General features: G+C 53.1%; 3 protein-coding genes across 3 annotated transcripts; 1 reads left to right on the forward strand and 2 right to left on the reverse strand.

The window, feature by feature from the left end:
* Window positions 1-4,493: 4,493 nt before the first annotated feature.
* Window positions 4,494-7,218, forward strand: J4E82_011246 (uncharacterized protein; the record flags this gene model as incomplete). Its single annotated transcript, XM_051737454.1, has 2 exons — window positions 4,494-6,058; window positions 6,108-7,218. The coding sequence occupies 2 exons, from the start codon at window positions 4,494-4,496 to the stop codon at window positions 7,216-7,218; spliced, it is 2,676 nt and encodes an 891-aa protein (XP_051582782.1).
* A 6,648-nt stretch (window positions 7,219-13,866) lies between these two features.
* On the reverse strand, window positions 13,867-15,204 carry J4E82_011247 (uncharacterized protein; the record flags this gene model as incomplete). The annotated part of the gene is made up of 1 exon (XM_051737455.1): window positions 13,867-15,204. One exon carries the CDS (start codon window positions 15,202-15,204, stop codon window positions 13,867-13,869), a length of 1,338 nt encoding a protein of 445 aa, XP_051582783.1.
* Window positions 15,205-16,688: 1,484 nt separating this feature from the next.
* J4E82_011248 (uncharacterized protein) lies at window positions 16,689-19,942 on the reverse strand (the record flags this gene model as incomplete). The annotated part of the gene is made up of 2 exons (XM_051737456.1): window positions 16,689-19,708; window positions 19,867-19,942. 2 exons carry the CDS (start codon window positions 19,940-19,942, stop codon window positions 16,689-16,691), a joined length of 3,096 nt encoding a protein of 1,031 aa, XP_051582784.1.
* Window positions 19,943-20,354: the final 412 nt, after the last annotated feature.

The raw sequence follows: 20,354 nt of genomic DNA on the forward strand, positions 1-20,354 counted from the left end.
ACTATGCAAGTGTTTCTAGATGCTTGATTGATTGATTGATTAGATCCTACACGGTTGCAGCCGCGAAAAGCAGCTATGCCCGGCTGACAGGCTTGGCAGACAGCCGACGCGGTGCGGACGTTGGTCCGCGCCGCCCCACTTCATTCCAAAGAACCATCTGTCCCCAGAGGCCTGCCCGGTGTGCCCGCTCACGAAACAAACACGATCTGTACACATGGGATCAGACACACTGTCAACAGTGTATGCAGCAGAGCTGCAGGGCATCAGCTTAGCACTGCACATCGCAAAGGAGTATGTAGATGGAGATGGCGAGCGCAAAGACATAGCCGTATATACAGACAACCAGGCCGCCATATGGTCTATAGCCAAGGCAGAGGGACGATCAGGCGCATACATCCTTGCGGACATCGCGCAACAGGTCCAGGAACTCCAGAACAAGGGATTGTCGGTGACCGTCCGCTGGATACCCGCCCATGTGGGCATCGAGGGAAACGAAGCCGCCGACCAGGCTGCCAAGGAAGCCACCGGATGGAGGGAGGACGGCCGCAGTCAGCAGCCAGCAGAGCCGCCTCCGCAGCTATACCCACTCAGGACAACGCTCAGAAGATGGTGCAAGACTCAAGCAGAGCGACAATGGATAAGCGCATGGAGGGAGGACAAGAAAGGCCGCACGACATACAGACACACGCCGACGCCTACCAAGAAGGTGCTGCAGCTCCACGAGAGGCTTAGCAAGAGGGAGAGCGCGCTGCTAGTGCAGCTGCGAACCGAGAAGATCTGTCTCAACGACTTCCTCTTCAAGCGGCACGTCCCAGACATCCCAAGCCCCGGATGCGACTGCGGAGAGAGGCGGCAGACCGTGGCCCACGTCCTCCTCCGCTGCAGCAAGTACAAGGACCTCCGGAACCGCATCTTCGCCAACCTATCCGGACGGAACAGCCTCAGGACAATCCTGAGCACGCCGCAGCTAGCCACCAAAGCCATCGAGTATATGGAGCAGACGCAGATCCTTGGGCATGTGGGGATCAGAGACACGTAGACGACGCCAAGCGTTGGGGGGAGACTGTAGGTACAGTGGACGCGACAGACGAGGCAGAACGCCTCTATGAGCCTAGAAACACAGCATACAGTCAGTAGAACCAGTATCTAGATGGGCCGGACAAGCATATGTAGATAGTGGTTGAGGGAAAACGGCAGGTTCTCGGGGGCAGCTGGTCTCGCGAGGGATGAAGTGAGGCGGCGCGGATCAACGTCCGCACCGCGTCCGCTGTCTGCCACACCTGCCACTCCGGGCATAGCTGCGCAGTACGCGGCTGCAACCGTGTAGGAATGAAACCAAACCAAACCAACCAAACCAGAGGCCTGCCGTTTCCCTCTCATCACTATCTACACGTGGCTGCCAACCTCATCTAGATAATCACTCTACTAACTGAACACTGTACTTCTAGGCTCGTAGAGGCACGGTTGCCTCGTATTTTGCGTCTGCAATACCTTCAGTCTCCCCCCAGCGCTCGGCTTTCGTCTTCGCGCCTGCGATCCCCATTTTGCCCAAGGATCTGCGTTTGCTCTACATACTCGATGGCTTTGGTGGCTAGCTGTGGCGTGCCTAGGATGGTCCGGATGTTGTCTCGTCCGGACAGGTTGGCGAAGATACGGTCCCGGAGATGCCTGTGCTTGCTGCAGTGGAGAAGGATATGTGCGACGGTCTGTCGTCTTGCTCCGCAGTCGCAGCGCGGGCTGGTGACGTCTGGCACTCTTCGGGCGAAGAGAAAGTCGTTAAGTCCGATCTTCTCTGTCCGCAGCTGCACCAGCAGCGCGCTCTCCCGCTTAGTGAGCCCCTCGTGGAGCCGGAGTACTTTCTTGGTGGGCGTTGGAGTGTGTCTGTAGGTTGCTCGGCCCTTGGTGTCCTTGCGCCACTTTGCTATCCATGCCCGTTCGGCTTGTATGCTGCACCATCTTTTCACAGTCGACCTTATAGTGAACAGCTGGGGAGGCGCGTCTGCCGGCAAGCTTCTGCGGCCGTCTTCTCTCCATCCGGTGGCTTCCTTGGCCGCTTTGTCGACGGCCTCGTTCCCGGGTATGCCAACGTGGGCCGGTATCCATCGGACGGTCACTGTCCGTCCGTTGTCCTGGAGCTCCCGGACCTGTCGCGCGATGTCCGCGAGAATGTAGGCGCCTGACCGTCCCTCCGCCTTAGCGATGGACCAGACGGCGGCCTGGTTGTCTGTGTATATAGCGACGTCTCGTCGCGCGCCGTTTCGGCTCGCATACTCTTGAGCGATCTGCAGTGCTAGGCTAATGCCTTGTAGTTCTGCTGCATATACCGTCGACTCTGTGTCTGAGCCCATGTGTACTGATCGCGCCTGTTGTGTGAGCGGACACAGCGCCGCAGAGCCTATCTCGCCTTCAATGCCGCTGCCATCTGTGTAGATGCTAAGGCTGTCTTCCTTTACGTGTTCTTTGTCGTGTCGCGCCCGTGCTTCTTCGGCGGTCGCGTCAATGTAAGTGGTTGGACCCTGTCTCCATGGCGGCGTGAGGAAGCACGGGATCTGCTCTTGCCTGTCTAAGTCTTTAGTTCGCATGCTCGTTATGTCGTTGTAGACCTTCTGCCAGGAGCTGGTGTGTCTGCGAGTCTTGTCTGCGACTGTCGGCTGTGCTGTGTTTGTCTGAAATCCTGAGGTGGCTGCGATGTTCTTGCTTGAGAGTAGGCGGACGACAGTGTATGAATTGTGCTTCCATATTTGCTGCTCGATGGGAAGGAGAAATGTCTCTACGTCTAGTGCCGCTCTGGATGTAGCTCTGTATGCCCCGCTGATGACCCTGGCTGCTCTTGCTTGTATGCTCTGCAGTGTGTTGAGCATCCTCTTAGTGTAGAGTTTTCCTTTCATGCTAGCGTTCGACCACACTGAGCATGCATACATCATCTGCGGGAGCACTGTGCCTTCGTATATTCGCCGCAGGTCGCGGAGGCTAGCGCCCCAGTTGGATCCTCCCAGGCAGCTGAGCGCATTTACTGTCTTTGTCGCTTTCCGCCTGATATCCTCGGTGTGTTGCTTCCAGTGCAGTTTCGCGTCCATCGTTAAGCCAAGGTATTTGCATGTTGCTTCGGGCTGTATCTCGCCCCACTCAGTATGAATTGAGGCTTCCGTGTTAACGTGGATCCATGGGTCACGCAAACCCCGCCGTGCCGCAAGTATTCTACACATTCGACATTTTCAATGTTTCAATATTGCTTCTATCGCGCTGTAACACCATATGAGGTGCGTCCCTGGGTGAGGAGACACACTATGTCGCGAGACAGGTTGGCGATTCGGAGCTTCGGCGCCCCCTATTTGCGAACTTGTAAATCTGCTACTAGTCTACTGTAATTATATAGCTGTTGCTCTTTAAGCACATTAGTGTCCGACATAAATCGCTCCTACGTTGGCCGTGCTATCGATCGTTTCGTTGCCGTCGTTAATTAACTCGTTAGCGATACCCCCCTGTTTATTAGTAACGTTTAGGACTGCTGAAGCGCTCGGTGGGTCATGCGGAGAGCGCGACGTAGGAAGATTGGCTTCCCAGGCTCGTGAGATCGCTCCGATGTGACAGCGAGCATGCCGGCAGCCCCGTTGTGCGAAGCAGGAGATCTTAGGGAACGAGCCCGAGCTGGCGGGGTACGCTAACATCGCTTAGCATGCATGAGCCTGCATTAGCGTTCCTATCGCCTGTTGTAACTTATAGTAAACAATACAGCGCTATGCCAGTCCTGTATCCCTCTTAAAATAGGTGTGGCGCATGTTAACAGTTTTCCAGAAGCGCTTACGATCGCGCGGTTGTGCACGAGAATGCTCTTTTCCCTGCTTAAGTTTTAGGTTGCGATTAGGTAGGCGAAGACTGCGTGAGTATAGCTTCTAGCACGATGCACATTAATAGCATTTCGTTATCCGCGTTAGAGCTGCTTGTTGGTATTAGTCTAATGCCTCGCTCAAGATGTTCTGTGTTGTTCTCAACGCTGTTGTCGCTACGTTGCGTTCCGAGCCCTACGATAGTTAGTGGGGCAGATTCTCTGTGGCCAGTGTGTCCTTGCACGAAATAGCACGCGATACACAGACATCCTAACATCCTCTTACCGTAAACGACGATCTATAACTCGCGCTTTCTAGACTATTAGATCGCGTCTTTAGGCAACGACTGCTTCTCGGTTTGCAGCACGGTGGCTGTCGCGCGATCATGCGCTGTCAGCCTTGTCCAGCCAGCCTCACGTCACGGCGCAGGCGGGCTGCGCCTCCTCTCCTGGGTGCTGGAGATGCAGCCTGCCCCAACAATGAGAAGGCCAGTCTTCCTCACCTCTACTTTAGCAAACCGTTACTTAGCACCCGTAAGAAGCCTAGCAGCTACAACCTCCACGCCCTGCACGAGCGAGCCATCGTGCGCTATCGATTTCCTCAGCCTGCTTCGAGGTCCTGAGGCCCTCTTCTACCGCTCGCGCAGACAGACACACACACCACCCGATGCGACTGCTACATACCGCCACTGCAAGCGACGGAAAGTTGAGATGGACGGAGGATTTCGTTCGTAGCGAGGAGATTCCTCCCTATGCGATCCTCTCGCACACCTGGGGGGAGCATGAGGTGATCTTCGATGATCTGAAGAGCCTAGACAATACCGAGGACGTTGGTGCAAAGAAAGAAGCTGGCTGGAATAAGATTCGCTTCTGCGCACAACAGGCGGAGCGCGATGGTCTGGACTACTTCTGGGTAGACACCTGCTGCATCGACAAGACGAACAGCCAAGAGCTTCAAGAAGCGATCAACTCGATGTTCTGCTGGTATCAGAACGCAGAGAAGTGCTATGTCTTGCTTTCGGACGTCGAGAACAACTCCTTAGAAGGGAATGGCAGTTTGCGCAGAAGATGGAAGGCAGCGTTCAGGAAGAGCAGGTGGTTCAGCCGAGGCTGGACGCTCCAGGAATTACTAGCTCCCCGCTCCGTTGAGTTCTTTTCGAAAGAGGGAGAGCTGCTAGGGGACAAGCAGTCTCTAAAAGACACCATTTATGAGATTACAGGAATACCTAGCGACGCTCTGTTAGGGAAGCAAGTGTCCGAGTTTAGCGTAGCTGAGCGGTTCTCTTGGGCAGAAGATCGCCAGACGACACGCGATGAAGATGGAGCATATTGTCTGTTCGGCATATTCGGCATTCATCTACCGCTGATATACGGCGAAGGCAGAGAAAACGCGCGCGACCGGCTCAGAAGTGCGGTTATTCTGAAGCACAAGGGCCGCAGTCACGACCAAGAAGAGAGGCTTGGCAAGATCTGCAGCTGGCTCTCGGCGCCTGACCCATCTACGAACTACAACAAAGCACACAAGCAGCGGCAGGCTGAGACTGGGCTCTGGCTGTTAGAAAGCACCAAGTTCACAAACTGGAAAAAGAGTACAGCTTCACGACTGTGGCTGTATGGGATCCCAGGATGTGGAAAGACTATCCTAAGCTCTACAGTCATCGAGCACCTGCTGCAGCACTGTGATGGTGACGCTAGTATGGTGACGGCGTACTTCTACTTCGACTTTAACGACACGCAGAAACAGGATCCAGAGCTGATGCTACGCTCGTTACTCTGCCAGCTCTTGCGGCGTGCGGTCGTGATACCTAAGGATGTTGAAGCGTTGTTCTCATCTTGCGAAAACGGAAAACGACAGCCTTCACTGCATGCACTCCTCGAAGTGACGCGGCAGGTAGCGCAGGAGTTCATGCACGTCTACGTCATTCTCGATGCTCTTGATGAGTGTTCGCAGCGCTTAGAGCTGATGGACATGCTTGAGACAGTGGCCGGGTGGAAGCTTAACAACCTGCACTTGGTCATGACTAGCCGGAAAGAGCGAGATATTGAGAGCTCCTTAGAGAGTTACGTTGGGGAAGAAGAAGCTGTCTGTCTCCAGCAGGACGTAGTGGACAAGGACATACAACGATACGTTCAACAACAGCTGTCCGAAAAGAAGAATCTGGTAAAATGGAACAAGGACGCTGCTATCAGGCAAGAAATTGAGGCTGCACTAATGCGCGGAGCTCGTGGAATGTACGTGTTTACCCGATTGTCCGCAGAGGTAAAGCTAACAATGGCCAAGGTTCCGATGGGCTGTATGTCAGCTTAACACGTTAGGTGAGTGTCGCAATCGAGCGATGCTGCGCGAGTCACTCGCCACTTTGCCAGAAACTTTGGACAAAACATACGATCGCATTCTCTGCGCAATTAGCAGAAAAGACTGCAAATACGCGATGCGCATCTTGCGGTGGCTAACATTCTCTGCGCGGCCACTGTCGCTCGAAGAGATCGCCGAAGTCGTCGCTATAGACGTGGCGCGGAACCCAGCTTTTAACCGTAACGAAATACTAGTAGACCCACTAGAAGCGCTGGACATCTGCTCTAGTCTAGTCACTATCACGACGAACGAAGCGGACAGAGGATCAGGGTCTGCTCAACAGATCGTTGCTCTGGCACATTACTCAGTGCAGGAGTACCTTATGTCAGACAGGATCAGGCAAGGGTCAGCAAAGCAGTACAGCATGCAAGAGACCAAATGTCAGAGTGCAATAACGAGAGGTTCTTTAAAGTATCTAATGCAGCTCCAGCAACCATTAGAAGAAGAGAGTCTTAGGGCGTTCGCACTTGCGAGATACTCAGCCGAGTTCTGGAGCAACCATCTTCGAAAGACAGGAGACGAGGGAGAACAAGCCAGTCAGCTGGCGGCGAGTTTAATGGCTAGAGAAAAGCCTGCATATCTCAACTGGATCCGGTTGCATGATCCAGAACTTCCTTGGAGGGAGCCAGATTTGAAGAAGAGTGCTGATAGCATACCTGTGCCGCTTTACCACGCCGCACTGTTAGGCTTAAGTATTGTTACGAAACTGCTACTCGACCAGGGCGCTGAGGTTAACGCGCAGGGTGGAGGCTACGGCAACGCACTGCAGGCAGCTTCACAAGGAGGCCACGAGCAGGTAGTCAAGACGCTGCTCGACGCGGGCGCCAAGGTCAACGCGCAGGGTGGAGAGTACGGCAACGCACTGCAGGCAGCTTCACAAGGAGGCCACGAGCAGGTAGTCAAGACGCTGCTCGACGCGGGCGCCGAGGTCAACCCGCAGGGTGGATACTCCGGCAACGCACTGCAGGTAGCTTCACGGAGAGGCCACGAGCAGGTAGTCAAGACGCTGCTCGATGCGGGTGCGCATCAACACTAAGAGGATAATCTTCTGTTAAGGCCCGAATAGCTTTGTTTATGTATTTCACCGAAGGTCTTAAGACGACGGTAGCAGTTAGGGACAGTATGCAATAAGCGTGTTAAGCTGACCTAGAAAGGAATATAGCGCGTAGGAGAACAGGACTTTAGACGTGTGTCTTAAGTTAAGTTAATGCTTCTTAAAAGGCAGCAGCGCGCGCTACATCTATTTTGAGATGCTACGGAGTAGGTATAGCGCTGTATTCTTTACTATAAGTTACAGCACGTAACAAGTACACTAATGCAGGCTCATGCATGCTAAGTGACGTTGGCGTATCCCACTAGCTTAGGCTCATTTCAAGAGATTTCCTGCTTCGCACAACAGGGCTCCTAGCATGCACACTCTGATGTTAAAAAGCTCTTAAACCCTAGAGATGTTATCTTGCTCTATTGCGCTCGATTCTTAAACCTCTGAATACTTGAGGAGCAGCCAACATTATAAATTAACAGGGGATAGTTGCTCAAGAATTGACTAACGACGTTGACGAAATAGCTAATAGCTTAGCTGACACCACAGCGATCCGTCTCGGAGGGAAGTCGACCTAGAGAACAATGGCTAGAGAACTATCGTGTGTCAGCTATATCTTAGCAAGTTCGAAAAGACGCATCTCCGTGCGTCCGAACCGTGAACCTGTCTCGCGACACAGTGTGTCTCTTCACCCAGGGACGGACCTTGCTTATTCTGTAGGCTTTTCCCTGTTGGATAACGGCTTGTGGCAAAAAAATACATAGTGTTGAGCCGTGCTGTCGCTCTTGCATTTCCATCCGCTGGAAGCTGCGTTACTTTTGCACCCCAGCATCAGCAGTATAGCTGAAGGTGTCACCTACATCGGGACGATGAATGAATAGACTGGTTATAGGAGAACATAACCCGAGATTTGTACAGATACTTAAACTTGAGAAAGCATATTCCGGATTTTTCCGTGAACAAGACTTTATCTCGCGCCTTGGCCGCTGAGTTTAGCGCACTTACATAATATCTTGGCATACCGTATCGTACGGCGTCTGTTCTTGAGCTAGCTTGATGGACTCGAGGTGTGGCGCACGCTTCTCGAAGCATCGACGTTGGTCACGTGCGTACTATCTTTAGCACGAACGCGTTCCGTTGTTCCGGTCGAGGAGTGCGGAGCTGCGCTGTGCGTCGTGCTGGCCTGAACAGCAGCATTCGCAACACCACAGCAAACATGGAGCCAGCCAGTCAAGTGCTAGCGCAAACTGACCCTATAGATGTGCCTGCGGACCGGACTTCCCTCGTAGAGACCGAAGAAGAGATTCCCTACCATACCCGCTACTACCGGAAGCGCGGACGACCTTCGATGAAGGAGAAGGCTCAAGGCCAGCAATACCTCACCCCACCCGAGGAGAAAGCTCTTGTCGCTTTCATATTACGGATGGGGGCAGTCGGGACTCCTGTACGTGTGAAGTATATACCTGCACTTGCCTTTTGCATCGCTAGCCGACGTGCCACGAAACGACCCTCCGAGCCACCGAAGAAGAATTGGCCTCAGGCCTTCCGTCGCCGCCACCCACAGCTCAAATCGAGGAACAATAGGCCTATGCCGTGGGAGCGTCATGATAATAGCATATATGATAAGGTAGTACATTGGTTCGATGTGATCAGGGAGGAACTCTGCAGACCAGACGTCTTGCCAGAGAACGCCTATAATATGGATGAGACAGGCATCATGCTTTCCATGCTTGGCTCTGTCAAAGTCCTGGTAGGTAAAGATGATGGACGGGACTATAGAGGAAGTGGCACAAAGCGGACGATGGTAACTGCTATTGAATGCGTGTCAGCAAGCGGTGAGTATCTCAATCCGATGATCATCTGGCCTGCATCTACCCACAGGAGCAACTGGACGACGTACCCTACTCCTGGATGGTTCTATGCTCTTTCTGAAACAGGTTACAATGACTCTTTCATTAGCCTGGAGTGGATTAAACAAGTCTTTGACCCCCAGACTAAAGCTTGTGCTAATGGGAAGCCACGGATACTCATCTGCGATGGCTTCGGGACCCATGAGACCCTCGAGGTCATCGAATTTTGCTTGGAGAACAACATTATCCTATGTAGACTGCCCTCTCACACGTCTCACAAGACACAGCCCTGTGACGTGTCGGTTTTTGGGCCATTGAAAACGGCGTACCGAGATGAAGTCGAGCGCCGCTACCGCGGAGGCCTGACGAATGTCAACAAAGAGCACTTCACTGCCATATACAGTCGTGCGAGAGAAAGGGCGATGACGAAGAAGAATATACTTGCTGGCTGGGCAAAGACCGGCCTCTTTCCTTATAACCCTTCAAGGGTCATTCGTGATATCGTAAAGCCAGACGCTCCGCTGACCATTCGGGTCTCCCACGATGTCGGAAGCACACAGAATGAAGTAAACCAGACACCAGTGACGCCCGTGTCATCAGAAGCAGTGACACAACTGCTGAACCTCATCAAGCAAGATTCTCATAGTGATGAGCAAAACGAAATTCGTCGTCATAGACTGATTCAGAAGCTTGCCAACGCTGCCAAAAGGTCTATTGCCCAACAAGCCCTTGACCAGAATTACATTGGACTTCTCAAGGCTGCCAATAACGAGGCTAAGACTCGCCGAAACACAAAGTCAGATATTCTGAAGAAGCCTGGGAAGAATGGCGAAGGACGGGTGATGAGACAGGAAGATCTCGAAGCAATTCGGGCGGACCGCGCAGAACGTGCTAAGCAAGATGCTGCCAAAAAGGCTGTAGGTAAAGCAAAGCGCGGCCGGCCAAAGGCAACGACGCAGGCAGACGGAGGTGAATCAGGGAAGAAACGTGGTCGGAAGCGTAAAAGTGTCGCGGCTGGAGAAGCTGTTCCAGATGAGCAGGAAGTAGGCGTGTCGGGACCATCAAATGAAGCAGCACGAGTAAGCGATGCGCTTATTGATCCGATACTGGAAACGTGGAGAGCACCTGTGGCACAGATGTGGTGACGACAGTGGGATATACCGACGACAGTCAGCATGTTCCAGACATGAACGTAGACCTATAATGAGAAAGCAATTCTGCTTTGGCGCTCGTTTGACCTTCATGCTTGCCACTGCGCTGACAAAGGCGGACCGGCTTTTCAGCGTGCTGGTGCCCGTCTGGCGAGAACACTACGGCCTTGACCTATGATAATTGCTCTGTAGCACGTTGCGAAAGAAGCCTGTCGCTGTCCCCATCTTTCCCACTGTTCTGTAGTCGCAGCTGAACTCCACCAATCCTTACTGTGGCCTTATCGATAAGATGTGCCGTCATGCGATTCGCACAGCAGGTCCTCGCTCAGCCTCACTCAAGCCGCGCACTCTTCAGCCTGGTTGAACGTCAACGATGTCACCTTATTCGCAAAACGTGTTTCCCACATGTCTGCAGTCGACACTCGATCCCTCCCGACATGGATCCGCTGAGTGCCACAGCCAGCGTCATCGCTATCCTCCAGCTCTCAGCCAAAGTCCTCTCCTACCTGAACGACGTCAAGGACACCTCTAAAGGCCGTGCGCAGTGCGCGATCGAAGCTAGCAATCTACACAACCTCCTGACGAACCTGAGATTTCGACTGGAAGAGGGACATGGCCGTCAGTCGTGGTTCAGCGCGGTGCAAGCCCTTGCCGTCGAGAACGGACCGCTCGACCAGTTCAAGCAAGCGCTGGAAACTCTGCAGGCAAAGATGACAGGCGAAAGTCGGCTGGAGAAAGTGAAGGAGGCGTTGGTATGGAAGTTGAAGAAAGAAGAGGTCGACGCCATCTTAGCTCGCATGGAACGACTGAAGACGCTAGTGGAGATCGCGTTACAGATGGATCACCTGTAAGTTTCTGTACTAGCACTATCTAACGACTAAGCTTAGACGTGCAAGCAAACTCTCACAAGCTATTAAAGACGACACTGGCTCCATTCGCACGCACGTATCGGCTATCGAGTCTGCTGTCAACAAAGTGCAGCAGGTACAAGTCACCGCAACCCAGCGCATTCTTCTAGAATGGATATCGTCGAGCGACTATCCCGCTCAGCAGTCGGACATCATAAAGCGCAGGCAGGAAGGGACAGGCCAGTGGTTCCTAGACGCACCTGAAGTGGCACGATGGCTTGGCGACGCCAAGACCACCCTCTTCTGCCCAGGAATCCCGGGTGCTGGCAAGACCATGGTAGCGGCTATTGCAGTCGATCAGCTTCTAGACTCGGCACAAAACGGCGCATACGGAGTTGCGTACGTTTATTGCAACTACAAATCTCAAGCAGATCAGGACATCGTTAGCATAGTAGCAGCCATCCTCAAGCAGCTAGTTCAGAGCCGACCGTCAGCACTGGGTCCTGTGGAAAGATTGCATCAGAAACACGCCGGCCGTGGAACGAAGCCATCACTCGATGATATATACAGCGCTCTTCGAGACGTGCTCACACAGTATCCGTACGTTCATATAGTCGTCGATGCGCTAGACGAGTGTCAGAACGAAACACGCCGGCAGCTATGCACCATGCTCCTCGACCTACAAAAGGGAGTAGACATGCGATTAATGGTTACCTCGCGTTTTGTGCCAGATGTCGAGGACGCTTTTCGGCTGGCATCGAGGCTAGAAGTAGAGGCTAGTGATGAGGACGTCAAGCAGTTCGTAGTTGGCCAGATACACCGGCTGCCTGGATGTGTCCAGCGAAGTGCAACCCTGCAGAAATTAGTGCAGGAAAGAGTAGTCGAGGCTGTCGGCGGCATGTAAGTCGCTTCTCGTCTTTGTAGCGATACACACTTACGTACTCGAGGTTTCTTCTTGCTCGTCTACACATCGATTCCCTATCGGACAACACGACAGCAAAAGAAGTCAAATCAACTCTTACTACACTCTCAAAAGGTGCAGCTGCGCTCGACGATGCGTACAGTGAAGCACTAGAGAGGATCGAAGGCCAACGAACTAGCCATTCTAAACTAGCCAAGAGCGTCCTAACATGGATTACATTTGCGAAGCGACCGCTCACTACTGCTGAGCTATGCTGCGCCCTAGCAGTCGAGCCTGGCGAGGCTGAACTCGATCCAGAAAACAAGCCCGACGTGGACGACATAGTCTCTGTATGCGCTGGGCTTGTTGTTGTCGATCAGGAGAGTGCTATCATCCGTCTTGTGCACTACACCACGCAAGAATACTTTGAGCGTGTCAGCTCTAAGCTGAACCCAGATCGACAGCTGGAAATAGCCGAGACGTGTCTGACCTACCTATCGTTCAGCATCTTCGAAAGCGGCAGCTGTGCCACTGACGCAGATTTTGAAGAGAGGCTGAGTCAGCACGAACTCCTGGATTACGCAGCGAAACATGGTGGTGAACATGCAAGATCTGTCGATGCTAAGGTTGCTTACTTAGCTTGCGCATTAGTTACTCAGAGTGGCAAATTTTCGTGTGCAGCACAGGTACTATTCGTACCTGATTACAAGTACGAAGGGTACAGTAGGAGTAGTCCTGCTGTGACAGGTTTACATTGGATAGCACGATTTGGATTATGTAGTGTGGCGGAGGATTTTCTGCGCAGAAAAGAAGACGAAACATGCGCAGTGCATGCGACAGATAGTAATGGTGAAGGCTCATTGATGTACGCAGTGAAACATGGACACTATGAGATGGCTAGGCTGCTACTCGACAAGGGCGCTGACGTCAACGCGCAGGGAGGAGGTTACGGCAACGCACTCCAAGCGGCTTCAGCTGGAGGCTACGAGGTGGTGGTGAGGCTACTGCTGGAAAAGGGCGCGGACGTCCACGCGCAGGGTGGAGTCTACGGCAACGCACTTCAGGCGGCTTCAGCTGGAGGCTACGAGGTGGTAGTGAGGCTACTGCTGGATAAGGGCGCGGATGTCCACACGCAGGGTGGAGACTTCGGCAACGCACTTCAGGCGGCTTCATTTAGAGGCTACGGGGTGGTAGTGAGGCTACTGCTGGATAAGGGCGCGAACGTCCACTCGCAGGGTGGACTCTTTGGCAACGCACTCCAAGCGGCTTCAGCTGGAGGCTACGAGGTGGTAGTGAGGCTACTGCTGGATAAGGGCGCGAACGTCCACTCGCAGGGTGACTTTGAGGACCATGGCGGAATCTGCGCCTTCAAATCCCCAGTCACACACATCACACCTCTCGACTCTGGACATAGTGGCTGGGAAGTCACGACCAGGGGGGAAGATGGCGAAGAAACCACCATAACAGCGGACACCTTGATAAACTCTGCCGGTCTCTTCTCCACCATTGCAGACCATATCCAGAGCCGAACTCGGTCCTTGTCATGGACAATGCGTCGTTCCATCACAGCGAGCGGATCAAACAGATGTGTCGTGACGCTGGTGTCATATTGCTCTACTTACCGCCCTACTCGCCTGATCTCAATCCCATCGAAGAATTCTTTGCCGAGCTGAAGGCCTTTATCAAGAAGCAGTGGCACGAGTACGAACACAATCCGGATCAAGACTTCACAGTGTTTCTTGAATGGTGCATTGGCGTTGTTGGCGGCAGAAAGCCTAGTGCAGAAGGACATTTCAGGCACGCGGGAGTAGATGTGGAAGAGCTCAAGTAACATGCATTGGAAATATCAGAAACAAAGTGCTGAAAGAATCAAATCATGCTATCTATCAGCCCTAATCAAGCTCTACACTGTGAGATTGCTTCACCCTCTTAACCCACACTGGAATGTCGTGTATGAAACGCCATGCTACGCCTCGCCTCACGCTCTTTCCGAAGATGCCGGGCTCTTGAGCTGCATGGATCATTTCAAGGTCAAGCCTATCTCGTATTGCTACCCCACAGGCTGTTTGGATATCCTCCTTCCACTCCTCATCATCCAAATTCGACTGCTGCCATAGACAGTACCTCTTAACTGCTGCGTCACGAGAACCTGGAATATCAAGCGGGGTGATGTTTGAGAAGTAAGGAACTGGATGGTCGGTAGAGTCCATTGAGCCAGCAATGGACGGCTGGTGGGAAGAAGGCAGCACGTTTGTGATGTTGATGGGTGGAAGTGGCGTGGGGGCGTTAGCCGGAGCATTTGTTTGCCGTGCGAGCCGTTGCTGTTCTTCTGCTACAAGCTGCTCCTGGATCTTAACAGGGACGTCGTCGTGGCTCTGTAATGGGTTACCCTGCTCTACAAAATCGATGAGCGCCCTGAGCTGATGCGTCCGCAGTCTGTAGTGCTTCTTGCCGATTGAGCTGATCCAGCAATGAGGGCCAAGATCACAGGGAGGGCCGGGGCACTTCATCAAAGCGTAGACCTCTCGCCAGACAGATGGATGGCCGTCACTGTCTTCTTCTGCATCCAGCTGTGCTGCACGGTCAGAGAGCATTCGCTGCGTAGCAGATGAGCCTCGCTTTGTTCCCTGCTTCGTCATGCTGGACGGTGGACGAGAATCCACGTAGCTAAAAGATATGCTTATCCGCAGCTTCTTACCATGGCGGAGTGATTCTCCCCATTCAACGAGTCTCTTCTCAATCACCGACCAGTCAATATCAATAGCATCAAACCTTTTGGTAAGTTTGAGTTGAGTCCGCGGAACTACTGCCGCAATGATGCTAGTATCGTCACATCTGATGCTCCTGTTCTGGGCTACCTTCCTCTGCAGAACCCTATCCAGCTTGGGCTTGAGGATCTCATGCCAGTATGCGGTGGGTGCCAGCACCAAATCCTCCTCCGTATCATCTGAGATCTTTCTGTTGTTCACCAGCACCTTCCATTCTATCGAGTAATGCAGACAGCTCGGCTCGTCCTCGTTATAGCTGTTCCGTTCATCCCATTCGTCTAGGCTAAGAAACTGGAGTTTTTGGGGCCATGGTGGTGAATGGTGGGCAGGACTTTCGGTGGAAACGGCTTGGAGCGGCTGGCTAGAGACTGAAGAGGCAGGAGTTTCTTCGCTATGCACAAATTCTCCAAACGCTTGTGTCACATCGTAGGTGAGCTCGTCATTGTAAATGTTGTACGCCATGATTTGCGCTGTGCAGTGAGGATGGTGGCGTGTAGGATTGAGCGAGGAACTGGGAGGAAAATGCGGAGACTGTCCGCGGGGACTGGCTAGACCCCGTACGCTTTCGAAAGAAAGCAAAGAGTCCGCTTCTGGGACCAGTTTAAGCCACTCGAAGATGCTGCGCCACTTGTCTGTCTCCATGTGTGTTCTATCATGCTGGATGGAGCTTCTTGTGTGAGCGATAAGATCGTGGACTGCAGATGCGCTTCCGTGGTGTTGAAATAAAGTTGGCAGCAATAGTCCAGCTTTTTCGACGGGATCTTCCAGTGTTTATGCAAATTGTCTGCTTGCGTACTTGCTGGGGTATGGGGGCAACCAATGATGAACTAATTCTGAAGCCTAGACAGCCGGGCCGTGCAGGGTGGCTGTAGAACGTGGCGATATGTAGGATCTCAGCAATATCTAAGCGCTAAGCGCGGTGCTAACGGGGTATGGGTGCAGATTGACACAAGCTGAATAAGGTGCGATAAAGTGCATGTGCAGGGATCCCTGCAAGACCCTTGTCAAGGCGGAGCAGAGAAAGCGTGTGTGCAGGAAATACCCGACACTGCGATCGCAAGTTACTGTAAAACGCGGATCGAAATCAATCAAGCCCGAGCGAGTCATGCTTAGAACTAGCCGCTAGCCGCACCCCACCTAATCTACGGTGGCAGTGCAAGAATCTGACACATTGTTGATATCATACCGCTAAGCTACTTACGGCTCTTCTGCACGATCTGCGGGCTGCACGCTTTATCGTCGATCTGCTCTATAAACCTGCACTACAGCGCCACCACCTAAGCTGCAGTAGTACTTTGCTCGGGATACACTCTTTGTACATCTCTTTGTAACGTGACAGACTCTTAGATATGTGCACTCAACATCCAGTGCATCCGAGGCTGTCCGAGGCGGGCTGCCGTGCATGCCGGCGGCGAATTGTGGTATTGCTAGCCAAGCAGGAATCTGTTAGCGGCGACATGAAGTATAGGGAAAGCTTTAGGGTCGAGATCTCTGTTCCGAGATTATCTACTGTAGGCACATCCCGGCAGTTTCTCCGCGCAGACGGCAAGATCGTAAAAACTTGTCCTACAGGTCGTGCGCTGTTGACAGTACTTGGCATGCAGCAGCTTGCAGTAGCGCGCTGAAATATCTGTGCGCCCACTTTGCGCTGTGGCTAAGACATTAGCCACTCTCCAGGCTCGCTTCTTACATAATTAGGTCCATTATTGTTTCGCATGGATCCGCCGTGGTGAGCGGATCGAAGTTGTTATAGTTAGTGGAAGCCACCACTGCCTTCATTATAGCACGCCGTTGAAAGTCATGATTAATTATGTGGCCTGCGGCATCTAACTTTACTATCCACAGATAGCGGCGATATTATACTGTAAAGTTACCTCACTATAAATTAACTCACACTTCGCTCGCCAGTCACTTAGCGTGTTGAGCGAAGACTTTGTATCAGGGTGTTATTCCCTAAGAGCCTGCTCATGTAGCTGAAAGCATCTTTTCATTAGTGCAAGAGCCTCCTCATAACGAGCTTGTGATTGCAGCGTGAACGCGAGATTGTGCATACTAAGCAGCGTGTCAGGATGCTCGTAGGTAAGCACTCTCTTGCTCGTCTGCATCACTTGCACCTGCAGCTCTTCAGCCTCCTTCCACCGTCCTTGGTTTCTGTACGTCTCCGCTAGGTTGGCCATGCTAGTCAGCGTGGCAGGATGCTCTTCAGTAAGCACTCTCTCCATCATCTGCATCACTTGCACCTGCAGCTCTTCGGCCCTCTTCCATCGCCCTTGGCTCATATACGTCGCCGCTAGATTACCCATGCTGGCCAGTGTGTCAGGATGCTCGTAGGTAAGCACTCTCTTGCTCGTCTGCATCACTTGCACCTGCAACTCTTCGGCCTCCTTCCACCGCCCTTGGCTCCCGTACGTCACCGCCAGGTTAGCCATGCTAGTCAGCGTGGAAGGATGCTCGTCGGTAAGCACTCTCTCCATCGTCTGCATCACTTGCAACTGCAGCTCTTCGGCCTCCTTCCACCGCCCTTGGTTCCTGTATGTCTCCGATAGGTTGTTCATGTTGCTCAGCATGTCAGGATGCTCGTCGGTAAGCACTCTCTTGCTCGTCTGCATCACTTGCACCTGCAGCTCTTCGGCCTCCTTCCACCGCCCTTGGTTGCTGTATGTCGCCGCTAGATTATTCATGCTGGTCAGCGTGCGAGGATGCTTGCCGGTAAGCACTCTCTTGCTTATCTGCATCACTTGCACCTGCAGCTCTTCAGCCTCCTTCCACCGCCCTTGGTTCCTGTACGTCTCCGCTAGGTTAGTCATGGTGCTCAGCGTGGAAGGATGCTCGGTGGCGAGCACTCTCTTCATCGTCTGCATCACTTGCACCTGCAGCTCTTCAGCCTCCTTCCACCGTCCTTGGTTTCTGTACGTCTCCGCTAGGTTGGCCATGCTAGTCAGCGTCGCAGGATGCTCGGTGGTGAGCAATCTCTTCATCGTCTGCATCACTTGCACAAACAGCTCTTCCGCCTCATCATAACGTCCATCTCTAAACAGAGTCGTAGCACATTTTGATGCAAGACGCATTCTTTCTTCGTCATCATCATCCGCCGGACTATGTGACAGAGCATACTGGGCATGTGGAAGCAGTCGTCTCCACTTGCTTCTGTTGCTATGTTCGCTGTCTGGAAACACTTGGAGTAGCTGTGTGATCGCGTGTTGAGTCCATTTTTGGAGCCGTCCCTGCACTTGCAGCCGCTTGCGTAGAGCTTGATGGACTAGTCGATGAACATCGAGGGCAGACTCAGCAGGCCGCCTAGTGGCGAGTGCATACTTGTCAAGTACCCTAATAGCATCTTCCCTTGCTTGCGCCGAAGCTGCCTCTAGAAGATTAAGCGAGATGTCTTTCCGGTCTAAGCATGCAGCAAGAAACAGGTAGTCTGTGGCGAGCGCATTGTCACGACTGATCTCCTTTATAGAGAGAAACAATGCAGCAGCCACAGGGTCTTTTACGCCAGAATCTTGCAGTCTACCCCCAGACGAGTCACCGCCGTGGTCGATAACTAGCTCTTTGTGCTCATCTAGCCGTGCTCGATACTCCTGTACCGTCATACTATTAGCCTTCATACAGGCCGCTGCTTGCATGACTGCTAGCGGGAGATACGATAGCTCTTTTAGCAAGTGCTCGGCTTCCTGCTGCTCAGTGTTCGCGAGTGGCCTCGCTAAGCGGACTTGCAGCATCCTCAGCGCCGTGTCTAGTGTCAGCTCTCGCAGCGCTATGATGTTCTGTGGAGCAAGCGCCTGAGCTGTGTTGGTGTTCGTTGTTGTGAAGATGGCAGAACATAGCTTAGACTGCGGCAGACAGTCGGCTAAGACTGCGGCTTCTGTCGTGGACGAGCCGCCAGATCGCAGAGTGGTGTGCTCTGCGTTGTCGAAGATCAGCAAGCATCGTCGCGCACTAATCTCTACTACACAGCGCTTCGCAAGCTGCTTCATGTCGGCCTGGTCGTCGTCCCAGCCTAGAACGCTAAGCTTCTGCGCAACACTTGCATACGACTGGTAGAGGCTGTCTTTGTCGCTTGCGTCCATCCAGAAGACCGAGCAGCTGTTGTTCTTCTGCCTTGTTCTGTGTGCAACCTCGAGCGCGAGCTGCGTCTTGCCTGTTCCGCCAGGTCCAACGATCGCTAGCGTGGTAGTGATTTGTTCGTTGCTGAAGAGCTTTGCTTCTAGCTCGGCGAGCTGCGACTCTCGGCCTACGAAGCGGGGGTTTCGTGAGAAGGGAATGATCGACGGTGCGTTACTAGCTGCCTCTACTTCAGCCTGCAGTCTGCTTCGTGCACTCTCCTCTCCTTCGCCATACGTGGTGGGCATAGAGACGCCGAGAATCCCAAGCAGGCAGTATACAATGTCTTCTTCTTCTGTTGTTATGCGACTTTCGGCCCATCTCTTTCGCTCGGATGTACTGAACTCGTGTAAAGGTCGGTTGCGCAATGCCGCGAGCGGGATGTTGGTGATCTCGTGGATAAGCTGGTCGAGTGACGCTTTGTCGCCTATGGGATGTCCTTCACGCGAGAAGAACTCGACTGACACTGGCGCAATCAGCTCTTGGAGCGTCCATCCCCGAGTGAACCATGCGCTTGCACGGAACGACGCCTCCCAGTCGTTCCGTTGAGCCAGCGCTGTCTTAGTCGACACTAACACGTCCGACAAGAAGACGTAGCATCGTGCTGCACCCTTGTACCACTGGAACATCGAGTTAATCGCCTTCGAGCGCTCGTTGTTATTCCACCTGTCAATGCAGCATGTGTCGATCCAGAAGTACTGCAGCTCGTCCTGCGCCGCTTGATTGGCACAGAACTCAAGCTTTCGATAGCCTTCGTCCTTCTCCTTGTAGGTCCTGTTCGTTATGTCTTCGATGAGGACCTCGGAGTCGCTCCATCTGTGCGACAGAATGGCGTAGGGCGGGATCGTCTTGCCACGGAAATCTGTCAAGACGGGCGTTCCCAACACGTCAAAATGTAGAAGCCGCATAGCGTTTGCAGTTTTGGCTTAGCCTAGGGAACGCGAGGCGCGAATGACTTCGGTGGTGTAGAGAGTGGAAAGGCATCGTCGCGACAGAGCGAGGCAGACAGAGGAAGCTTACGCTGGGTGGGTGTGAAGGCTGCCTGTAGAGGCAGTGCATGCGACGAGGCTGAGCGGATGCCAGGCACATCGAGCATCCTGCGCTGCGCCGCTTCACAACTTGCGCTGGGCTACCGCGCACATAGGCAGGTGCTAGTAGAAGAATAGGTCTTCTTAGACTGCTATCGTAATGTCTGATAACACTTATGTTATCGAGGAAGGGTACATAGGGATGTATAATTAGTAGGTCGTGTAGACGTAAAGATACTTTCTTGTTACGCGACTGGACCAACAGCTGCCTGCAAAGTCGGGAATAAGAGCTGCCTAGCGCAGAGTGCTCAAAGCTGCATTTCTCAGCCACAGCGCGCGGGGCAGGCGCGTAGATATCTCAGCACGCTGATACGCGCTACTGCATACCAAGAGCTGCTAAATACGCACGGTCTGTTCAACGCGTTCCAACGATCTTGCCGTCTGCGCGGAGAAACTGCCGGGATGTGTCCTTCTTACCTT

Source organism: Alternaria postmessia (genome assembly GCF_024291825.1).
Source record: "Alternaria postmessia strain BMP 2775 chromosome Unknown scaffold_178, whole genome shotgun sequence".
Classification (NCBI taxonomy): Eukaryota; Fungi; Ascomycota; class Dothideomycetes; order Pleosporales; family Pleosporaceae; genus Alternaria; species Alternaria postmessia.